Source organism: Procambarus clarkii, chromosome 39, assembly GCF_040958095.1.
Source record: "Procambarus clarkii isolate CNS0578487 chromosome 39, FALCON_Pclarkii_2.0, whole genome shotgun sequence".
Taxonomy (NCBI): domain Eukaryota; kingdom Metazoa; phylum Arthropoda; class Malacostraca; order Decapoda; family Cambaridae; genus Procambarus; species Procambarus clarkii.
Window position 1 is genome coordinate 39,968,940 of NC_091188.1, and position 16,556 is coordinate 39,985,495.

Genomic DNA, 16,556 nt, shown 5'->3' on the forward strand with positions numbered 1-16,556 from the left:
GAGAGTAGGATAGAGGTTAGGGGGAAGTTGCCCGAGCAACTGCCGGTGGCTCCGACTGGCGGCGGCCAATATCGGTCATCATACGACCTGCAGATGATCCGATATCGGGGTGAAGGGTGGATTTGCACGCAAACACCCCTCACAATATGGGTTCAGATACAGCTGCCAGGGTGATGGAGGGCACTGTCGCGCGCGAACAATAAGGGTTTAGATGCTGTAAATGTGAGTTGACCGCCTGATCTCATTGACGTAGACCAGGGTAGATATATTCATGAATGCGTTTGGGTGGATATAAATAAGAGCTGCCTCATACGAGCCAATAGGTCTTTGCAATTTCCTTAATTCTTATGCTAATATATGTCTGAAGACCTATGCCTAAATCGTTTCAATGGGGAATATGTACTATATTACATTTACCTGAATTATATAAAAATTTTGACTGTGATTTGTTTAAGCTATTGATAATATACAGGTCCGTGATGGTATCTATTATTTAAACCTATATCCTACTTCCATCACCTGGCCTCGTCAATAGTTCTTGTACAGTTGGTTGATATAACTGGTGCTTTGAGTCCCACCAAACCGGTCCACCTCACCACCACAAGCCCTCACCCGTGTCCACCTCACCACCACAAGCCCTCACCCGTGTCCACCACACCACCACAAGCCCTCACCCGTGTCCACCTCACCACCACAAGCCCTCACCCGTGTCCACCTCACCACCACAAGCCCTCACCCGTGTCCACCTCACCACCACAAGCCCTCACCCTTGTCCACCTCACCACCACAAGCCCTCACCCGTGTCCACCACACCACCACAAGCCCTCACCCGTGTCCACCTCACCACCACAAGCCCTCACCCGTGTCCACCTCACCACCACAAGCCCTCACCCGTGTCCACCACACCACCACAAGCCCTCACCCGTGTCCACCTCACCACCACAAGCCCTCACCCGTGTCCACCACACCACCACAAGCCCTCACCCGTGTCCACCTCACCACCACAAGCCCTCACCCGTGTCCACCTCACCACCACAAGCCCTCACCCGTGTCCACCACACCACCACAAGCCCTCACCCGTGTCCACCTCACCACCACAAGCCCTCACCCGTGTCCACCTCACCACCACAAGCCCTCACCCGTGTCCACCTCACCACCACAAGCCCTCACCCGTGTCCACCACACCACCACAAGGCCTCACCCGTGTCCACCTCACCACCACAAGCCCTCACCCGTGTCCACCTCACCACCACAAGCCCTCACCCGTGTCCACCACACCACCACAAGCCCTCACCCGTGTCCACCTCACCACCACAAGCCCTCACCCGTGTCCACCTCACCACCACAAGCCCTCACCCGTGTCCACCACACCACCACAAGCCCTCACCCGTGTCCACCACACCACCACAAGCCCTCACCCGTGTCCACCACACCACCACAAGCCCTCACCCGTGTCCACCTCACCACCACAAGCCCTCACCCGTGTCCACCTCACCACCACAAGCCCTCACCCGTGTCCACCTCACCACCACAAGCCCTCACCCGTGTCCACCTCACCACCACAAGCCCTCACCCGTGTCCACCACACCACCACAAGCCCTCACCCGTGTCCACCACACCACCACAAGCCCTCACCCGTGTCCACCACACCACCACAAGCCCTCACCCGTGTCCACCACACCACCACAAGCCCTCACCCGTGTCCACCACACCACCACAAGCCCTCACCCGTGTCCACCACACCACCACAAGCCCTCACCCGTGTCCACCACACCACCACAAGCCCTCACCCGTGTCCACCACACCACCACAAGCCCTCACCCGTGTCCACCACACCACCACAAGCCCTCACCCGTGTCCACCACACCACCACAAGCCCTCACCCGTGTCCACCACACCACCACAAGCCCTCACCCGTGTCCACCACACCACCACAAGCCCTCACCCGTGTCCACCACACCACCACAAGCCCTCACCCGTGTCCACCACACCACCACAAATCCTCACCCGTGTCCACCACAAACCCTCACCCGTGTCCACCATACCTCCAAGCCCTCACCCGTGTCCACCACACCACCACAAACCCTCACCCGTGTCCACCATACCACCAAGCCCTCACCCGTGTCCACCACACCACCAAACCCTCACCCGTGTCCACCTCACCACCAAGCCCTCACCCGTGTCCACCAGATAACACGAGTTGTAATCTTATCTCCATGGACTGAGACCAGGGGATGGGTAGATACCCTTATGATATCTCTTAACCTCAAGTTTCCTTAATCCAAATATCTTCTTCCCCGCAGCAAACTAAACCCGTCAAATCCGCATAACATTATCACGCTTTAGAACTGAACATCATTAGACTCGAAGCTATATGTTACAGACTGTGAGGGATGTGTAACAGATAAATGAGTGTGGAAGCGTAGTGTTGTGAGGTGCTGCAGGTTTGGTGGTGGTCAGTGGTTCAGTGGTCGTCGAGCCGTCATGCAGAGTAGGCTGTGTGTCGTCGCTCTCCTCATCGCCTATGTAAGTTCAGCCGTCATTATTGTCACCTTCTTGAGGTTATTTTGAGATGATTTCGGGGCTTTTTAGTGTCCCCGCGGCCCGGTCCTTGACCAGGCCTCCACCCCCAGGAAGCAGCCCGTGACAGCTGACTAACACCCAGCTACCTATTTTACTGCTAGGTAACAGGGGCATAGGGTGAAAGAAACTCTGCCCATTGTTTCTCGCCGGCGCCTGGGATCGAACCCAGGATCACAAGTCCAGCGTGCTGTCCGCTCGGCCGACCGGCTCCCTTAGTGATCGTTGTTAGACTAACTAACAATTTGTTTGTAAATTAGGCTTAGGAAGGTTAGGTAAGTTTGTCAAAGCAACACATGTAAAAAGGGGGGTAGAAATAGCCTAAGTTACTCTATCCCTTTGAGATGCATTTCTTTCTTGTCTCAATAAACATACTTGAACAAGTAAAAAATAAGTTTTCCGGTTTGTCCAACAATGTCTCAATTAATGTGAGGATTTTTGCATTACAGAATTATTGTTCAAATATATTATAATAAAACACGGATAATTACAAGTGGAGAACTAATTCTAACTAATAGTTTACTAAGAGTTTTTTCGTAATTAAACAATACATGTATATCAAAAAGTTTCAAGAGAAGCGGAGAGCATATATCATTTTTTTTAAATTTTAGAATATTGAGTTTTATAGAATGTTTGTGTTTAATAGTTCCTCAAAGATGGTGTTAATGAATGACCTTGATCAGGTGGTGCTTTACGGGGAAAATTTGTTTACTGAGAATTATATCAAATATATATATAAATGTCATAATTTCCCCAGTAAATTATTGTAAATATAATCTCTAAAATTGTAAATCATTTAAAGAAAAATAATTATAACATTTAGAGGTTTAAAGTTTATGCTCTGTGATAATATGAAACATTTGTTTACTGAGAATTATACTACTGTATATGTAATGTAGTATTGCCTTGTAACGTTTATGTATATAGGATTTATATTGTATTTTATTAAATAAAGATAAATAAATCAGGTGGTGGTGGTGGCGCGGGCTAGCTGGCTAGAGTGGGCCCAGGCTGACCAACATGACTCCAACGAGGTTAGTTCCTGCAAGACACTGATTCACGAAGCAGTTACGCAAGCACATTACGAACCTGGGGCCAGATTCACGAAGCAGTAACGCAAGCACTTACGAACGTGTACATCTTTCCTCAATCTTTAACGGCTTTGGTTACATTTATTAAACAGTTTACAAGCATGAAAACTTGCCAATCAACTGTTGTTATTGTTATAAACAGCCTCCTGGTGCTTCGGAGCTCATTAACTGTTTAATAATTGTAAACAAAGCCGCCAAAGATTGAGGAAAGATGTACAGGTTCGTAAGTGCTTGCCTAACTGCTTCGTGATTCTGGCCCCAGGTTCGCTAAGTGCTTGCGTAACTGTTTCATGAATCTGGGTCAGTTGTTGTTACTATTATTCTATACGGGGACAGTGAGACCCCGGGCACTTCCGGCTACCCTATTTACTATCTTATATTAAATATATTTGCTAATCTTATAAAATATAAGAGTAGGAAATATAATAGCTTAGGAAAATATAATAGATGAAGAATATATAATAGAGAAAGCATTATAGAATACGAAGCTGCAGCCCGTCCTGTTTAGACAGTACCTCTTGTGACGGTCGACAATAGTCAGAATCCGTACGTTCTTAGCTTTTAGATAGTAGTATACTGACTAGTAAGGAATTATTTAAAATAAATGCACATAAAACACGAACTTAAATATTTCTCGGCCTAATATATAGTACATATGTATTATATTAGGTCTCAGATATCGTGAATTAGGCCTAGGAAGGCTAGGCTAGGAAGGTTAGGCTAGTTTAGTTTGTCAAGGCAACACAAGTCAAAGATAATTTTCTGTTGTGTCCAACTCAATAGTTCAGATTTCTACGTTCTAATTTTGTTACAGGTCGGAATATATACTATGGTCCTCCTTGTTACTATAAGTACTACCTAAACAGCAGGATTGGCTGGAAAATATGATAGATTAAACAAGTGACATATGAGGTATAGCCAACTGTTATCACAGTCCTCTGTGTTGGATGATAAACGTTAGATTGATGAAGATTAAGCCACCATAGAGGTGGCACGGGCATGAATAGCCCGCAACTGGTAGATTTTTTAGAGTGAATGTGATCTTTGGTGGTGAAAGGATGTACTGTGTGCTGAGTGCACATTTAAACTGTCAGTCCTTACTATATGACTGCTATCGCGGGGGAGGATACTGCATGACAGTGTTTATGGGGGTGGCTAGTCGTTGTTGGTTTAGATTTAGCTACTCAGAACGAAATGTCTATGTAGCACGGACTATGGTGAGCCCGTAATGGGATAGTCGTTTCCAGCAGTGTTATATATATAGTGCACGTATACACATTGAAGCAGGACGGCCGAGGGAGCGAGGTGGAACACATGATGGAGGCCGTCAAGACCGCCTTCCGCGAGCTGAGTTCGAAGCGCAGTACCTGGTACTCCAAGTACCACGCCCTCGCCACCGACGCCGCCAACAACTCCGCCATCATCACCGAACTCTTGGGCATCAGCAGGTAAGTTTGATGTCAGTGTTACCATCAGTAGCTAACTCTAGTGTCAGTGTTACCATCAGTAGCTAACTCTAGTGTCAGTGTTACCATCAGTTGCTAACTCTAGTGTCAGTGTTACCATCAATAGCTAACTCTAGTGTCAGTGTTACCATCAGTAGCTAACTCTAGTGTCAGTGTTACCATCAGTAGCTAACTCTAGTGTCAGTGTTACCATCAGTTGCTAACTCTAGTGTCAGTGTTACCATCAATAGCTAACTCTAGTGTCAGTGTTACCATCAGTAGCTAACTCAAGTGTCAGTGTTACCATCAGCAGCTAACTTTAGTGTCAGTGTTACCATCAGTAGTTAACTCTAGTGTCAGAGTTACCATCAGTTGCTAACTCTAGTGTCAGTGTTACCATCAATAGCTAACTCTAGTGTCAGTGTTACCATCAGTAGCTAACTCTAGTGTCAGTGTTACCATCAGTAGCTAACTTTAGTGTCAGTGTTACCATCAATAGTTAACTCTAGTGTCAGTGTTACCATCAGCAGCTAACTTTAGTGTCAGTGTTACCATCAGCAGCTAACTTTAGTGTCAGTGTTACCATCAGTAGTTAACTCTAGTGTCAGTGTTACCATCAGTTGCTAACTCTAGTGTCAGTGTTACCATCAGTAGCTAACTCTAGTGTTAGTGTTACCATCAGCAGCTAACTTTAGTGTCAGTGTTACCATCAGTAGTTAACTCTAGTGTCAGTGTTACCATCAGTAGCTAACTTTAGTGTCAGTGTTACCATCAGCAGCTAACTTTAGTGTCAGTGTTACCATCAGTAGCTAACTCTAGTGTCAGTGTTACCATCAGTAGTTAACTCTAGTGTCAGTGTTACCATCAGTAGCTAACTCTAGTGTCTGTGTTAGCAATGTCTAGCCTAATATGGATGTGAACTATGGTACATAAAGAAATGCTGACAATCGACTTGAGAATGATCCGTGACGGACCGAAACGTTGTCGTCCCTTCACTTTTTAGTGTGTGGTGTGGTCAACATATTTCAGCCACGTTATTGTGACTCCTCGCCTGAGAAATGCTGGCCTTGGTAAGCTTAATTGAGTATGGAGGGAAGTTCTAGACGTATCTGGGGATACATCCTCGCACTCATTGCAATTTTCTAACTGACCTGAAAAAAAAATATTTAAAAACAAATGATATTCCTTTTTTTCTGAAAGGAATCAGTCATCCAGCAGACTCAATCAACTCCTTTTCAAACCACTCCAACTTTTCCAGAATTGTTAGGAAATATAACTTATAAATTAGTGATATATATAATGATATTATAGCAGGTCCGCAGTATAGAATATAACATGTAGGTAACACGGAAACCCCAGCTGGATATTTGGAACTATTTAGAACTATTGTCACGAACAGCTGGCTCATTGACAGGCATTATGAGTACCATTGAAGTAAGTACTATGTTGCATGAGTTGTATTATTTGGAGTGATTTTGCCCCATGATAGCCCCGGAATTTGTTGACGTAGAATGCTGAGCATGTGCACATCTCTATAAGTTTATGGTATGATTAATTTATATTAGTCCTACTTCAAATTGTCTTCTCATCATCGCAATTTTGTCATATAAATTGCGTCACTTTATGTCTTACAGTTTTACCTTTCAAATTGTAAGCTAAATGTTACTGTAAGTCATAAATGTAAGTGTGATTTACACTACTGTTCACCTGTTTAGTTCAGCCAATATTGTAATGATTTGTATGTTACGAATTAACATTCTGAGTGTTACCACTATAGTGCCTGAGGAGCTTCAGTTGCCCGTTATAGTGCCAGAGTGCCAGCACAACTCTCCTATGCCCCATGCCCTCCCAGGATCGCCATGCCCATCATCTGGAACGCGTACATCGGGAGTCAGTTGACAGAGAGGCTGCAGAAGCTACGCCCGGGGAACGTCAGGACCTTCTCTCCCTCTGCTGGACATTCCTCCGCAACACAGGGGCTGGAGATGGTGTCTACCGACCTCACCAACCACCAGGACTTCACAGTCGAGGTCATACTTAAACTCACTGAGGAAGCTAGGTCGGTCCTTATAATAATAATAATAATATTTTATTTATTTGATATATTAGGAACTAATTAGTGTTAATTAGTAAGTTCAGAATTTTTATATTTTATAAAGTCAGTAATTAAATATAAGGTTGTGGGCAGAGCAGTGTATGTTATCTTAGTTTAAAATAATACTGGTGTAATATTTGGTCTGCCTTGACCAAGCTGTCGTCAATAATCATTCATCAAATATTACGTTCGAATAACATTATATGGTGTATAATTCTTGTGTGATATTAGAAATACATTATGAGAATATTAATATTATTAAGAGTTAAGTTGTTATGTTATCAATACTGCCACTGTTGTCCCAAGCATCTTGCAAGCCCTAGCCACTATCCAGCTCTCACCAACCCCTGTCTATACTTTACCTGTCACTGTCGATGTCTGTCGCACCCCCAAAGCCTGTCATTACTTACCGTCAAGTACTTCCCAGTGTCTGTCACCTCCCCGCCCTTGCTTGTGATCAACCCTTCGTCTAACTCCAGCTGGTAGCAGCTTGAACCGCTAGTTAATACTTGCTTGACCAGAGGCGCTCACTCTCGTTGTTCTTGCCGCCATGTTGGGTACTGGTAGTGTGGGTCTGCGCCTGATGCTGGAGCCAGAGGACGGCCAGGAGCTGAACCGTGACGACGGTGACGTCTTGGTCGACGCTCACTTCAACTGGCAGACTACAGACTCGACCAGTCGGTAAGGTGGCCACTTCTCACTCCTCACTTGGTGTATAATAGGTAGCTCTGATGTTGTTAATAATAATCAAATATTTCAGGACACACGCACATACACCCTCACACCAAGCCTCACCCTCTCCCTCACACTCAGCCTCACCCTCTCCCTCACACCCAGCCTCACCCTCTCTCTCACACCCTCAACAGAGAAGTGGTGCTCAACGACAAGTACGGAGGAGTATGGGGCCCCCAGGAGGCCGTGTACGGGGGCCCGAGGTGGCCCAGCCTGGTGGTGGGGGAGAAGTTCCAGCTCTCACTCATCAAGGTGAGTGGCCCTCCACCCGTCCTCCACACTCATAGTATCTATACCATCTGTTGGCTGGAATGTACAAACATGGACTGTTGCCGATAAAGTTCATGTTCTGTACTATTAGTTGTATATGGGGACACGAACAAAGTCAAAACCAAACCTAATCTTTTCTCTGCTTCCGATAGCACATTTATGTACCTAATTAGGCCTACTATAGCGTATATTAGGCCTTATATTGCTTAGTTAGGCCTGGGAATGCCGGGTTAGGTTCAGTAGTTACCGTTCTGTTGCTTTAGCATGCCATTTGGGTCAATATAATAGTACAAAACGTGAATTTTTTTGGGCCCTTAATGTTTTGGGCCGTGAAGTACATTTTTGTACATTTAACCAAATATTTGATATAATTAATATAATTTCCTGACTATGAGGCGAGGTTAACCTCACCTGCGCCAGCTGTGTCATGGCGGCTATTCACCATCCTCCTGGGAATGTATTTGTGTTCATTAATGTATAAAATCCCCATTGTGTGTCGTGTAGCTCAGTGGTCTGCGTCATCGACTCAACTGAAGGATCCAGGTTCAATTCTTGGATGGGACGGAATCAATATGGCAGCGTTTTCTTTTACCTTATGCGCCTGTTCACCTAACAATAAATAGGTACCATTGACTTGGAGAACCGTTATGGGTTTCATCCCAGGGAAGGTCAGAATAGGTAGCCTAACGATACACAGATATGCATAGGCTTCCTGTCCCAGACAACCAGAATTATCAATCGATATTACTCCTTTGAACATTTGAACATGTGCGTTCAATGAACTTTTGAACATATTATCAGGGAAATAATGATGTCTATAGTGTATGTAAAACTCCTTATTCCACCACCATAATATATTGCAGAAAGGCGAGTGTTTCAGCCTATTTGTGAGGACGGGCAAGGATGTGTACCTGCAGGAACCTGCGCTTACCTTGCCTTATACCTTCTGTCCTCAGGTGGGTTGCTGTGTCCCCAGGTGGGTTACTGTGTCCCCAGGTGGGTTACTGTGTGTCCAGGTGGGTTACTGTGTGTCCAAAGGTGGGTTACTGTGTGTCCAGGTGGGTTACTGTGTGTCCCCAAGTGGGTTACTGTGTCCCCAGGTGGGTTACTGTGTCCCCAGGTGGGTTACTGTGTGTCCAGGTGGGTTACTGTGTGTCCAGGTGGGTTACTGTGTCCCCAGGTGGGTTACTGTGTGTCCCCAGGTGGGTTACTGTGTGTCCCCAGGTGGGTTACTGTGTGTCCAGGAGGGTTACTGTGTGTCCAGGTGGGTTACTGTGTGTCCAGGTGGGTTACTGTGTCCCCAGGTGGGTTACTGTGTGTCCAGGTGGGTTACTGTGTGTCCAGGTGGGTTACTGTGTTCCCAGGTGGGTTACTGTGTGTCCCCAGGTGGGTTACTGTGTGTCCCCAGGTGGGTTACTGTGTGTCCAGGTGGGTTACTGTGTGTCCAGGTGGGTTACTGTGTGTCCAGGTGGGTTACTGTGTGTCCAGGTGGGTTACTGTGTCCCCAGGTGGGTTACTGTGTGTCCCAAGGTGGGTTACTGTGTGTCCAGGTGGGTTACTGTGTGTCCAGGTGGGTTACTGTGTGTCCAGGTGGGTTACTGTGTCCCCAGGTGGGTTACTGTGTGTCCAGGTGGGTTACTGTGTCCCCAGGTGGGTTACTGTGTGTCCAGGTGGGTTACTGTGTGTCCAGGTGGGTTACTGTGTGTCCAGGTGGGTTACTGTGTGTCCAGGTGGGTTACTGTGTGTCCAGGTGGGTTACTGTGTCCCCGGGTGGGTTACTGTGTGTCCAGGTGGGTTACTGTGTGTCCAGGTGGGTTACTGTGTCCCCAGGTGGGTTACTGTGTCCCCAGGCGGGTTACTGTGTGTCCCCAGGTGGGTTACTGTGTGTCCAAGTGGGTTACTGTGTGTCCAGGTGGGTTACTGTGTCCCCAGGTGGGTTACTGTGTCCCCAGGTGGGTTACTGTGTGTCCCCAGGTGGGTTACTGTGTGTCCAAGTGGGTTACTGTGTGTCCAGGTGGGTTACTGTGTCCCCAGGTGGGTTACTGTGTCCCCAGGTGGGTTACTGTGTGTCCCCAGGTGGGTTACTGTGTGTCCCCAGGTGGGTTACTGTGTCCCCAGGTGGGTTACTGTGTCCCCAGGTGGGTTACTGTGTGTCCAGGTGGGTTACTGTGTGTCCAGGTGGGTTACTGTGTCCCTAGGTGGGTTACTGTGTCCCCAGGTGTGTTACTGTGTCCCCAGGTGGGTTACTGTGTGTCCAGGTGGGTTACTGTGTCCCCAGGTGTGTTACTGTGTCCCCAGGTGGATTACTGTGTCCCCAGGTGGGTTACTGTGTCCCCAGGTGGGTTACTGTGTCCACAGGTGGGTTACTGTGTCCCCAGGTGGATTACTGTGTCCCCAGGTGGGTTACTGTGTCCCCAGGTGGGTTACTGTGTCCACAGGTGGGTTACTGTGTGTCCCAAGGTGGGTTACTGTGTCCCCAGGTGGGTTACTGTGTCCCCAGGTGGGTTACTGTGTCCCCAGGTGGGTTATTGTGTGTCCAGGTGGGTTACTGTGTCCCCAGGTGGGTTACTGTGTGTCCAGGTGGGTTACTGTGTCCCCAGGTGGGTTACTGTGTGTCCAGGTGGGTTACTGTGTCCCCAGGTGGGTTACTGTGTCCCCAGGTGGGTTACTGAGTCCCCTGGTGGGCTACTGTGTCCCCAGGTGGGTTACTGTGTGTCCCCAGGTGGGTGACTGTGTGTCCCCAGGTGGGTTACTGTGTGTCCCCAGGTGGGTTACTGTGTGTCCCCAGGTGGGTTACTGTGTGTCCCCAGGTGGGTTACTGTGTGTCCCCAGGTGGGTTACTGTGTCCCCAGGTGGGTTACTGTGTCCCCAGGTGGGTTACTGTGTGTCCCCAGGTGGGTTACTGTGTGTCCCCAGGTGGATTACTGTGTGTCCCCAGGTGGGTTACTGTGTCCCCAGGTGGGTTACTGTGTGTCCCCAGGTGGGTGACTGTGTGTCCCCAGGTGGGTTACTGTGTGTCCCCAGGTGGGTTACTGTGTGTCCCCAGGTGGGTTACTGTGTGTCCCCAGGTGGGCTACTGTGTCCCCAGGTGGGTTACTGTGTCCCCAGGTGGGTTACTGTGTGTCCCCAGGTGGGTTACTGTGTGTCCCCAGGTGGATTACTGTGTGTCCCCAGGTGGGTTACTGTGTCCCCAGGTGGGTTACTGTGTCCCCAGGTGGGTTACTGTGTGTCCCCAGGTGGGTGACTGTGTGTCCCCAGGTGGGTTACTGTGTGTCCCCAGGTGGGTTACTGTGTGTCCCCAGGTGGGTTACTGTGTGTCCCCAGGTGGGTTACTGTGTGTCCCCAGGTGGGTTACTGTGTCCCCAGGTGGGTTACTGTGTCCCCAGGTGGTAGTGAGAGTCGTGACATAAGAGAGAGAAGTGTACTAAGACTCACCACACACTCCCGCCACAGGCCAGAAGACAGTCCAAGATGGCGCGGGAGGCGAGGCGCGTGACGGTGGTGGTTGACGAGGACCACATCCACGCCGGCGAGCTCCACCTCTACAGTGTCCTCTGGTACTAGTACCTCCCTCTATATGTCCCTGAGCCTCGTGGCGTCCCTCTCTAGGTCATTGAGCCTCGTGGCGTCCCTCTCTAAGTCCCTGAGCCTCGTGGCGTTCCTCTATAGGTCCCTGAGTCTCATGGCGTCCCTCTCTAGGTCCCTGAGCCTCGTGGCGTCCCTCTTTAGGTCCCTGAGCCTCGTGGCGTCCCTCTATAGGTCCCTGAGCCTCGTGGCGTCCCTCTCTAGGTCATTGAGCCTCGTGGCGTCCCTCTCTAAGTCCCTGAGCCTCGTGGCGTTCCTCTATAGGTCCCTGAGTCTCATGGCGTCCCTCTCTAGGTCCCTGAGCCTCGTGGCGTCCCTCTTTAGGTCCCTGAGCCTCGTGGCGTCCCTCTATAGGTCCCTGAGCCTCGTGGCGTCCCTCTCTAAGTCCCTGAGCCTCGTGGCGTTCCTCTATAGGTCCCTGAGCCTCGTGGCGTCCTTTTCTTGGTTCCTGAGCCTCATAGCGTTCCTCTGTAGGTCCCCTTGGCGTCCCTCTGCAGGTCCCTGAGCCTCGTGGCGTCCCTCTATAGGTCCCTGAGCCTCGTGGCGTCCCTTTCTAGGTCCCTGAGCCTCGTGGCGTCCCTCTCTTGGTCCCTGAGTCTCGTGGCGTCCCTCTCTAAGTCCCTGAGCCTCGTGGCGTTCCTCTATAGGTCCCTGAGTCTCATGGCGTCCCTCTCTAGGTCCCTGAGCCTCATGACGTTCCTCTATAGGTCCCCTTGGCGTCCCTCTCTAGGTCCCTTAGCCTCGTGGCGTCTCTCTATAGGTCCCCTTGGCGTCCCTCTTTTGGTCCTTGAGCCTCGTGGCGTCCCTCTATAGGTCCCTGAGCCTCGTGGCGTCCCTCTGTAGGTCCCCTTGGCGTCCCTCTCCAGGTCCCTGAGCCTCGTGGCGTCCCTCGTTTGGTCCTTGAACCTAGTGGTGTCCCTCTCTAGGTCTCTGAGCCTCGTGGCGTCCCTCTCTAGGTCCCTGAGCCTCATGGCGTCCCTCTCTAGGTCCCTGAGCCTCATGGCGTCCCTCTCTAGGTCTCTGAGCCTCATGGCGTCCCTCTCTAGGTCCCTGAGCCTCATAACGTCCCTCTCTAGGTCCCTGAGCCTCGTGGCGTCCCTCTCTAGGTCCCTGAGCCTCGTGGCGTCCCTCTCTAGGTCCCTGAGCCTCATGGTGTCCCTCTCTAGGTCCCTGAGCCTCGTGGCGTCCCTCTCTAGGTCCCTGAGCCTCATGGCGTCCCTCTCTAGGTCCCTGAGCCTCATGGCGTCCCTCTCTAGGTCCCTGAGCCTCGTGGCGTCCCTCTCCAGGTCCCTGAGCCTCATGGCGTCCCTCTCTAGGTCCCTGAGCCTCATGGTGTCCCTCTCTAGGTCTCTGAGCCTCGTGGCGTCCCTCTCTAGGTCTCTGAGCCTCATGGCGTCCCTCTCTAGGTCTCTGAGCCTCGTAGCGTCCCTCTATAGGTACCTGAGCCTCGTGGTGTCCCTCTATAGGTCCCTGAGCCTCGTGGTGTCCCTCTATAGGTCCCTGAGCCTCATGGTGTCCCTCTCTAGGTCCCTGAGCCTCATGGTGTCCCTCTATAGGTCCCTGAGCCTCGTGGCGTCCCTCTCTAGGTCCCTGAGCCTCATGGTGTCCCTCTATAGTTCCCTGAGCCTCGTGGCGTCCCTCTCTAGGTCCCTGAGCCTCATGGCGTCCCTCTCTAGGTCCCTGATCCTCATGGCGTCCCTCTCTAGGTCCCTGAGCCTCATGGCGTCCCTCTCTAGGTCCCTGAGCCTCATGGCGTCCCTCTCTAGGTCCCTGAGCCTCATGGCGTCCCTCTCTAGGTCCCTGAGCCTCATGGCGTCCCTCTCTAGATCCCTGAGCCTCGTGGCGTCCCTCTCTAGGTCCCTGAGCCTCATGGCGTCCCTCTCTAGGTCCCTGAGCCTCATGGCGTCCCTCTCTAGGTCCCTGAGCCTCATGGCGTCCCTCTAGATCCCTGAGTCTCATGGCGTCCCTCTCTAGGTCCCTGAGCCTCGTGGCGTCCCTTTCTAGGTCCCTGAGCCTCATGGCGTCCCTCTCTAGGTCCCTGAGCCTCATGGCGTCCCTCTCTAGGTCTCTGAGCCTCATGGCGTCCCTCTCTAAGTCCCTGAGCCTCGTGGCGTCCCTCTCTAGGTCTCTGAGCCTCATGGCGTCCCTCTCTAAGTCCCTGAGCCTCGTGGCGTCCCTCTCTAGGTCCCTGAGCCTCGTGGCGTCCCTCTCTAGGTCCCTGAGCCTCGTGGCGTCCCTCTCTAGGTCCCTGAGCCTCATAGCGTCCCTCTCTAGGTCCCTGAGCCTCATGGCGTCCCTCTCTAGGTCTCTGAGCCTCGTGGCGTCCTTGTCTAGGTCTCTGAGCCTCATGGCGTCCCTCTCTAGGTCCCTGAGCCTCATGGCGTCCCTCTCTAGGTCCCTGAGCCTCGTAGCGTCCCTCTCTAGGTCTCTGAGCCTCATGGCGTCCCTCTCTAGGTCCCTGAGCCTCATGGCGTCCCTCTCTAGGTCCCTGAGCCTCGTGGCGTCCCTCTAGGTCCCTGAGCCTCGTGGCGTCCCTCTAGATCCTTGAGCCTCATGGCCGCCCTGTCAAGCACCACTAGCGTCATGGCCGCCCTGTCAAGCACCACTAGCGTCATGGCCGCCCTGTCAAGCACCACTAGCGTCATGGCCGCCCTGTCAAGCACCACTAGCGTCATGGCCGCCCTGTCAAGCACCACTAGCGTCATGGCCGCCCTGTCAAGCACCACTAGCCTCATGGCCGCCCTATCAAGCACCACTAGCGTCATGGCCGCCCTGTCAAGCACCACTAGCGTCATGGCGGCCCTGTCAAGCACCACTAGCCTCATGGCCGCCCTGTCAAGCACCACTAGCGTCATGGTTGCCCTGTCAAGCGCCACTAGCGTCATGGCTGCCCTGTCAAGCACCACTAGCCTCATGGCCGCCCTGTCAAGCACCACTAGCGTCATGGCTGCCCTGTCAAATATCACTAGCACATTCAGTAAGCAATAAGTGTCAAGTGGTTGCTAATGTTAACAATGACTAGGACTAGTTACTAGGAGCACTTGAAAAAGAACAAATAGTAACGAAATCCAATAACAATAACGCCTCTTATTAACCTTTATTGCTGATAATTAATAATTCCATGTCAAGTTCTCCATTATTTAAATTAAATTTTAACTGTAGGCTTACAGACTATTTGAAATTAGAACACAGTTCAGAAGCTGTTCGATCCATACTCAGGTGATTGGTGACAGTCTTCCAATTACAACAAGGGTAATTATCCTTGGCTCCATACCTTAATACACACAAATACTAGTTCATATTTTCTTTGGAGAAGAGTATAGGCCGTGTGTCAAGCCATTACGACTATATAGCACTTGGTAGGGGTCAGGATAAGGATTTGGGATGGGATGAAGGGAAGGAATGGTGGCCAACCACTTGTGTGGACGGTCGGGGATTGAACGCCGACCTGCATGAAGCAACCTGTCACTTCAGCAATTCAAAAACATTTGTTGATGTGTGACTGGGAACTTGGTTATGGACCTCAGTATGGTGTGGTTTTCATAAAAATATAAAATCACCTCACTGCTACAGATAATTGAACATAAAAAGTTCAGTTTTATCTTGAAACTTCAAGTAACAACATGTTGAAAAGGAAATAAAAAAGAATAATTATAAGGAGGAAAGCCGTAGGAGCCGTGATGAGGATTCGAACCCATGCGGTTGTGTTCCAACGCTTTTAATATATGTGTAAACAAGAAGTATTCAGCACATCCCTATGGACCATAATTATTGCGTGTGTTGAAACTGGCCGCGAGTGTAATTGAGGTTCAATATAATCAAACACTTTTATCTTCCAGGTACAAGCATCTGTTGTATAAGCTCAAGTATCTTCACATTGTTTACACTGATGTTCATTTGTCTATCTTCCAGGTTTAAACATCTATTGTATAAGCTCGAGTATCTTCACATTGTTTACACTGATGTTCATTTGTCTATCTTCCAGGTTTAAACATCTATTGTATAAGCTCGAGTATCTTCACATTGTTTACACTGATGTTCATTTGTCTATCTTCCGGGTTCAAACATCTATTGTATAAGCTCGAGTATCTTCACATTGTTTACACTGATGTTCATTTGTCTATCTTCCGGGTTCAAACATCTATTGTATAAGCTCGAGTATCTTCACATTGTTTACACTGATGTTCATTTGTCTATCTTCCGGGTTCAAACATCTATTGTATAAGCTCGAGTATCTTCACATTGTTTACACTGATGTTCATTTGTCTATCTTCCGGGTTCAAACATCTATTGTATAAGCTCGAGTATCTTCACATTGTTTACACTGATGTTCATTTGTCTATCTTCCGGGTTCAAACATCTATTGTATAAGCTCGAGTATCTTCACATTGTTTACACTGATGTTCATTTGTCTATCTTCCGGGTTCAAACATCTATTGTATAAGCTCGAGTATCTTCACATTGTTTACACTGATGTTCATTTGTTTACTTGCGACATAAAACATTTTGTCACGTATATTTTCACGCTGTTTTCGCGGGCTACAACAAGGTGGTTATGGCGCGTAAACCAGAGCCTCGTTACCATACTCATACCTCATCAGGGGCGCCAGGTGAGGCCTGGGGTGTGAGGGATATAAACACCCTCGCAACATCAACAACTCATCCACATTCTGCAGGTAACAAACACAACAATAATGCTCACGTCCTAAATCTCAGGACGGAAATCAGATGCGTTTTCACGACATGCAAAACGTTTTC

The 16,556-nt window shown here is 49.6% G+C and overlaps 2 protein-coding genes across 4 annotated transcripts; one reads left to right on the top strand and one right to left on the bottom strand.

Moving 5' to 3' along the window:
* Window positions 1–2,268: 2,268 nt before the first annotated feature.
* Window positions 2,269–14,879, top strand: LOC123760260 (uncharacterized). 3 transcript variants are annotated; one of them, XM_069338408.1, is made up of 10 exons: window positions 2,270–2,526; window positions 3,549–3,614; window positions 4,956–5,119; window positions 6,969–7,175; window positions 7,779–7,892; window positions 8,078–8,195; window positions 9,077–9,169; window positions 11,667–11,822; window positions 11,943–13,204; window positions 14,283–14,879. In XM_069338408.1, the coding sequence occupies exons 1-8, from the start codon at window positions 2,485–2,487 to the stop codon at window positions 11,775–11,777; spliced, it is 915 nt and encodes a 304-aa protein (XP_069194509.1). In that variant the 5' UTR covers window positions 2,270–2,484; the 3' UTR covers window positions 11,778–11,822; window positions 11,943–13,204; window positions 14,283–14,879. The 3 variants fall into 3 exon arrangements, with proteins under 3 accessions (XP_069194511.1, XP_069194509.1, XP_069194510.1); XM_069338409.1 differs by having other exon boundaries at window positions 12,326–13,204; XM_069338410.1 differs by having other exon boundaries at window positions 2,269–2,526; window positions 4,959–5,119; window positions 11,667–13,204.
* On the bottom strand, window positions 12,705–14,267 carry LOC123760424 (eukaryotic translation initiation factor 3 subunit A-like). The gene has a single exon (XM_045746109.2). The coding sequence runs from the start codon at window positions 14,265–14,267 to the stop codon at window positions 12,705–12,707; it is 1,563 nt and encodes a 520-aa protein (XP_045602065.1).
* Window positions 14,880–16,556: the final 1,677 nt, after the last annotated feature.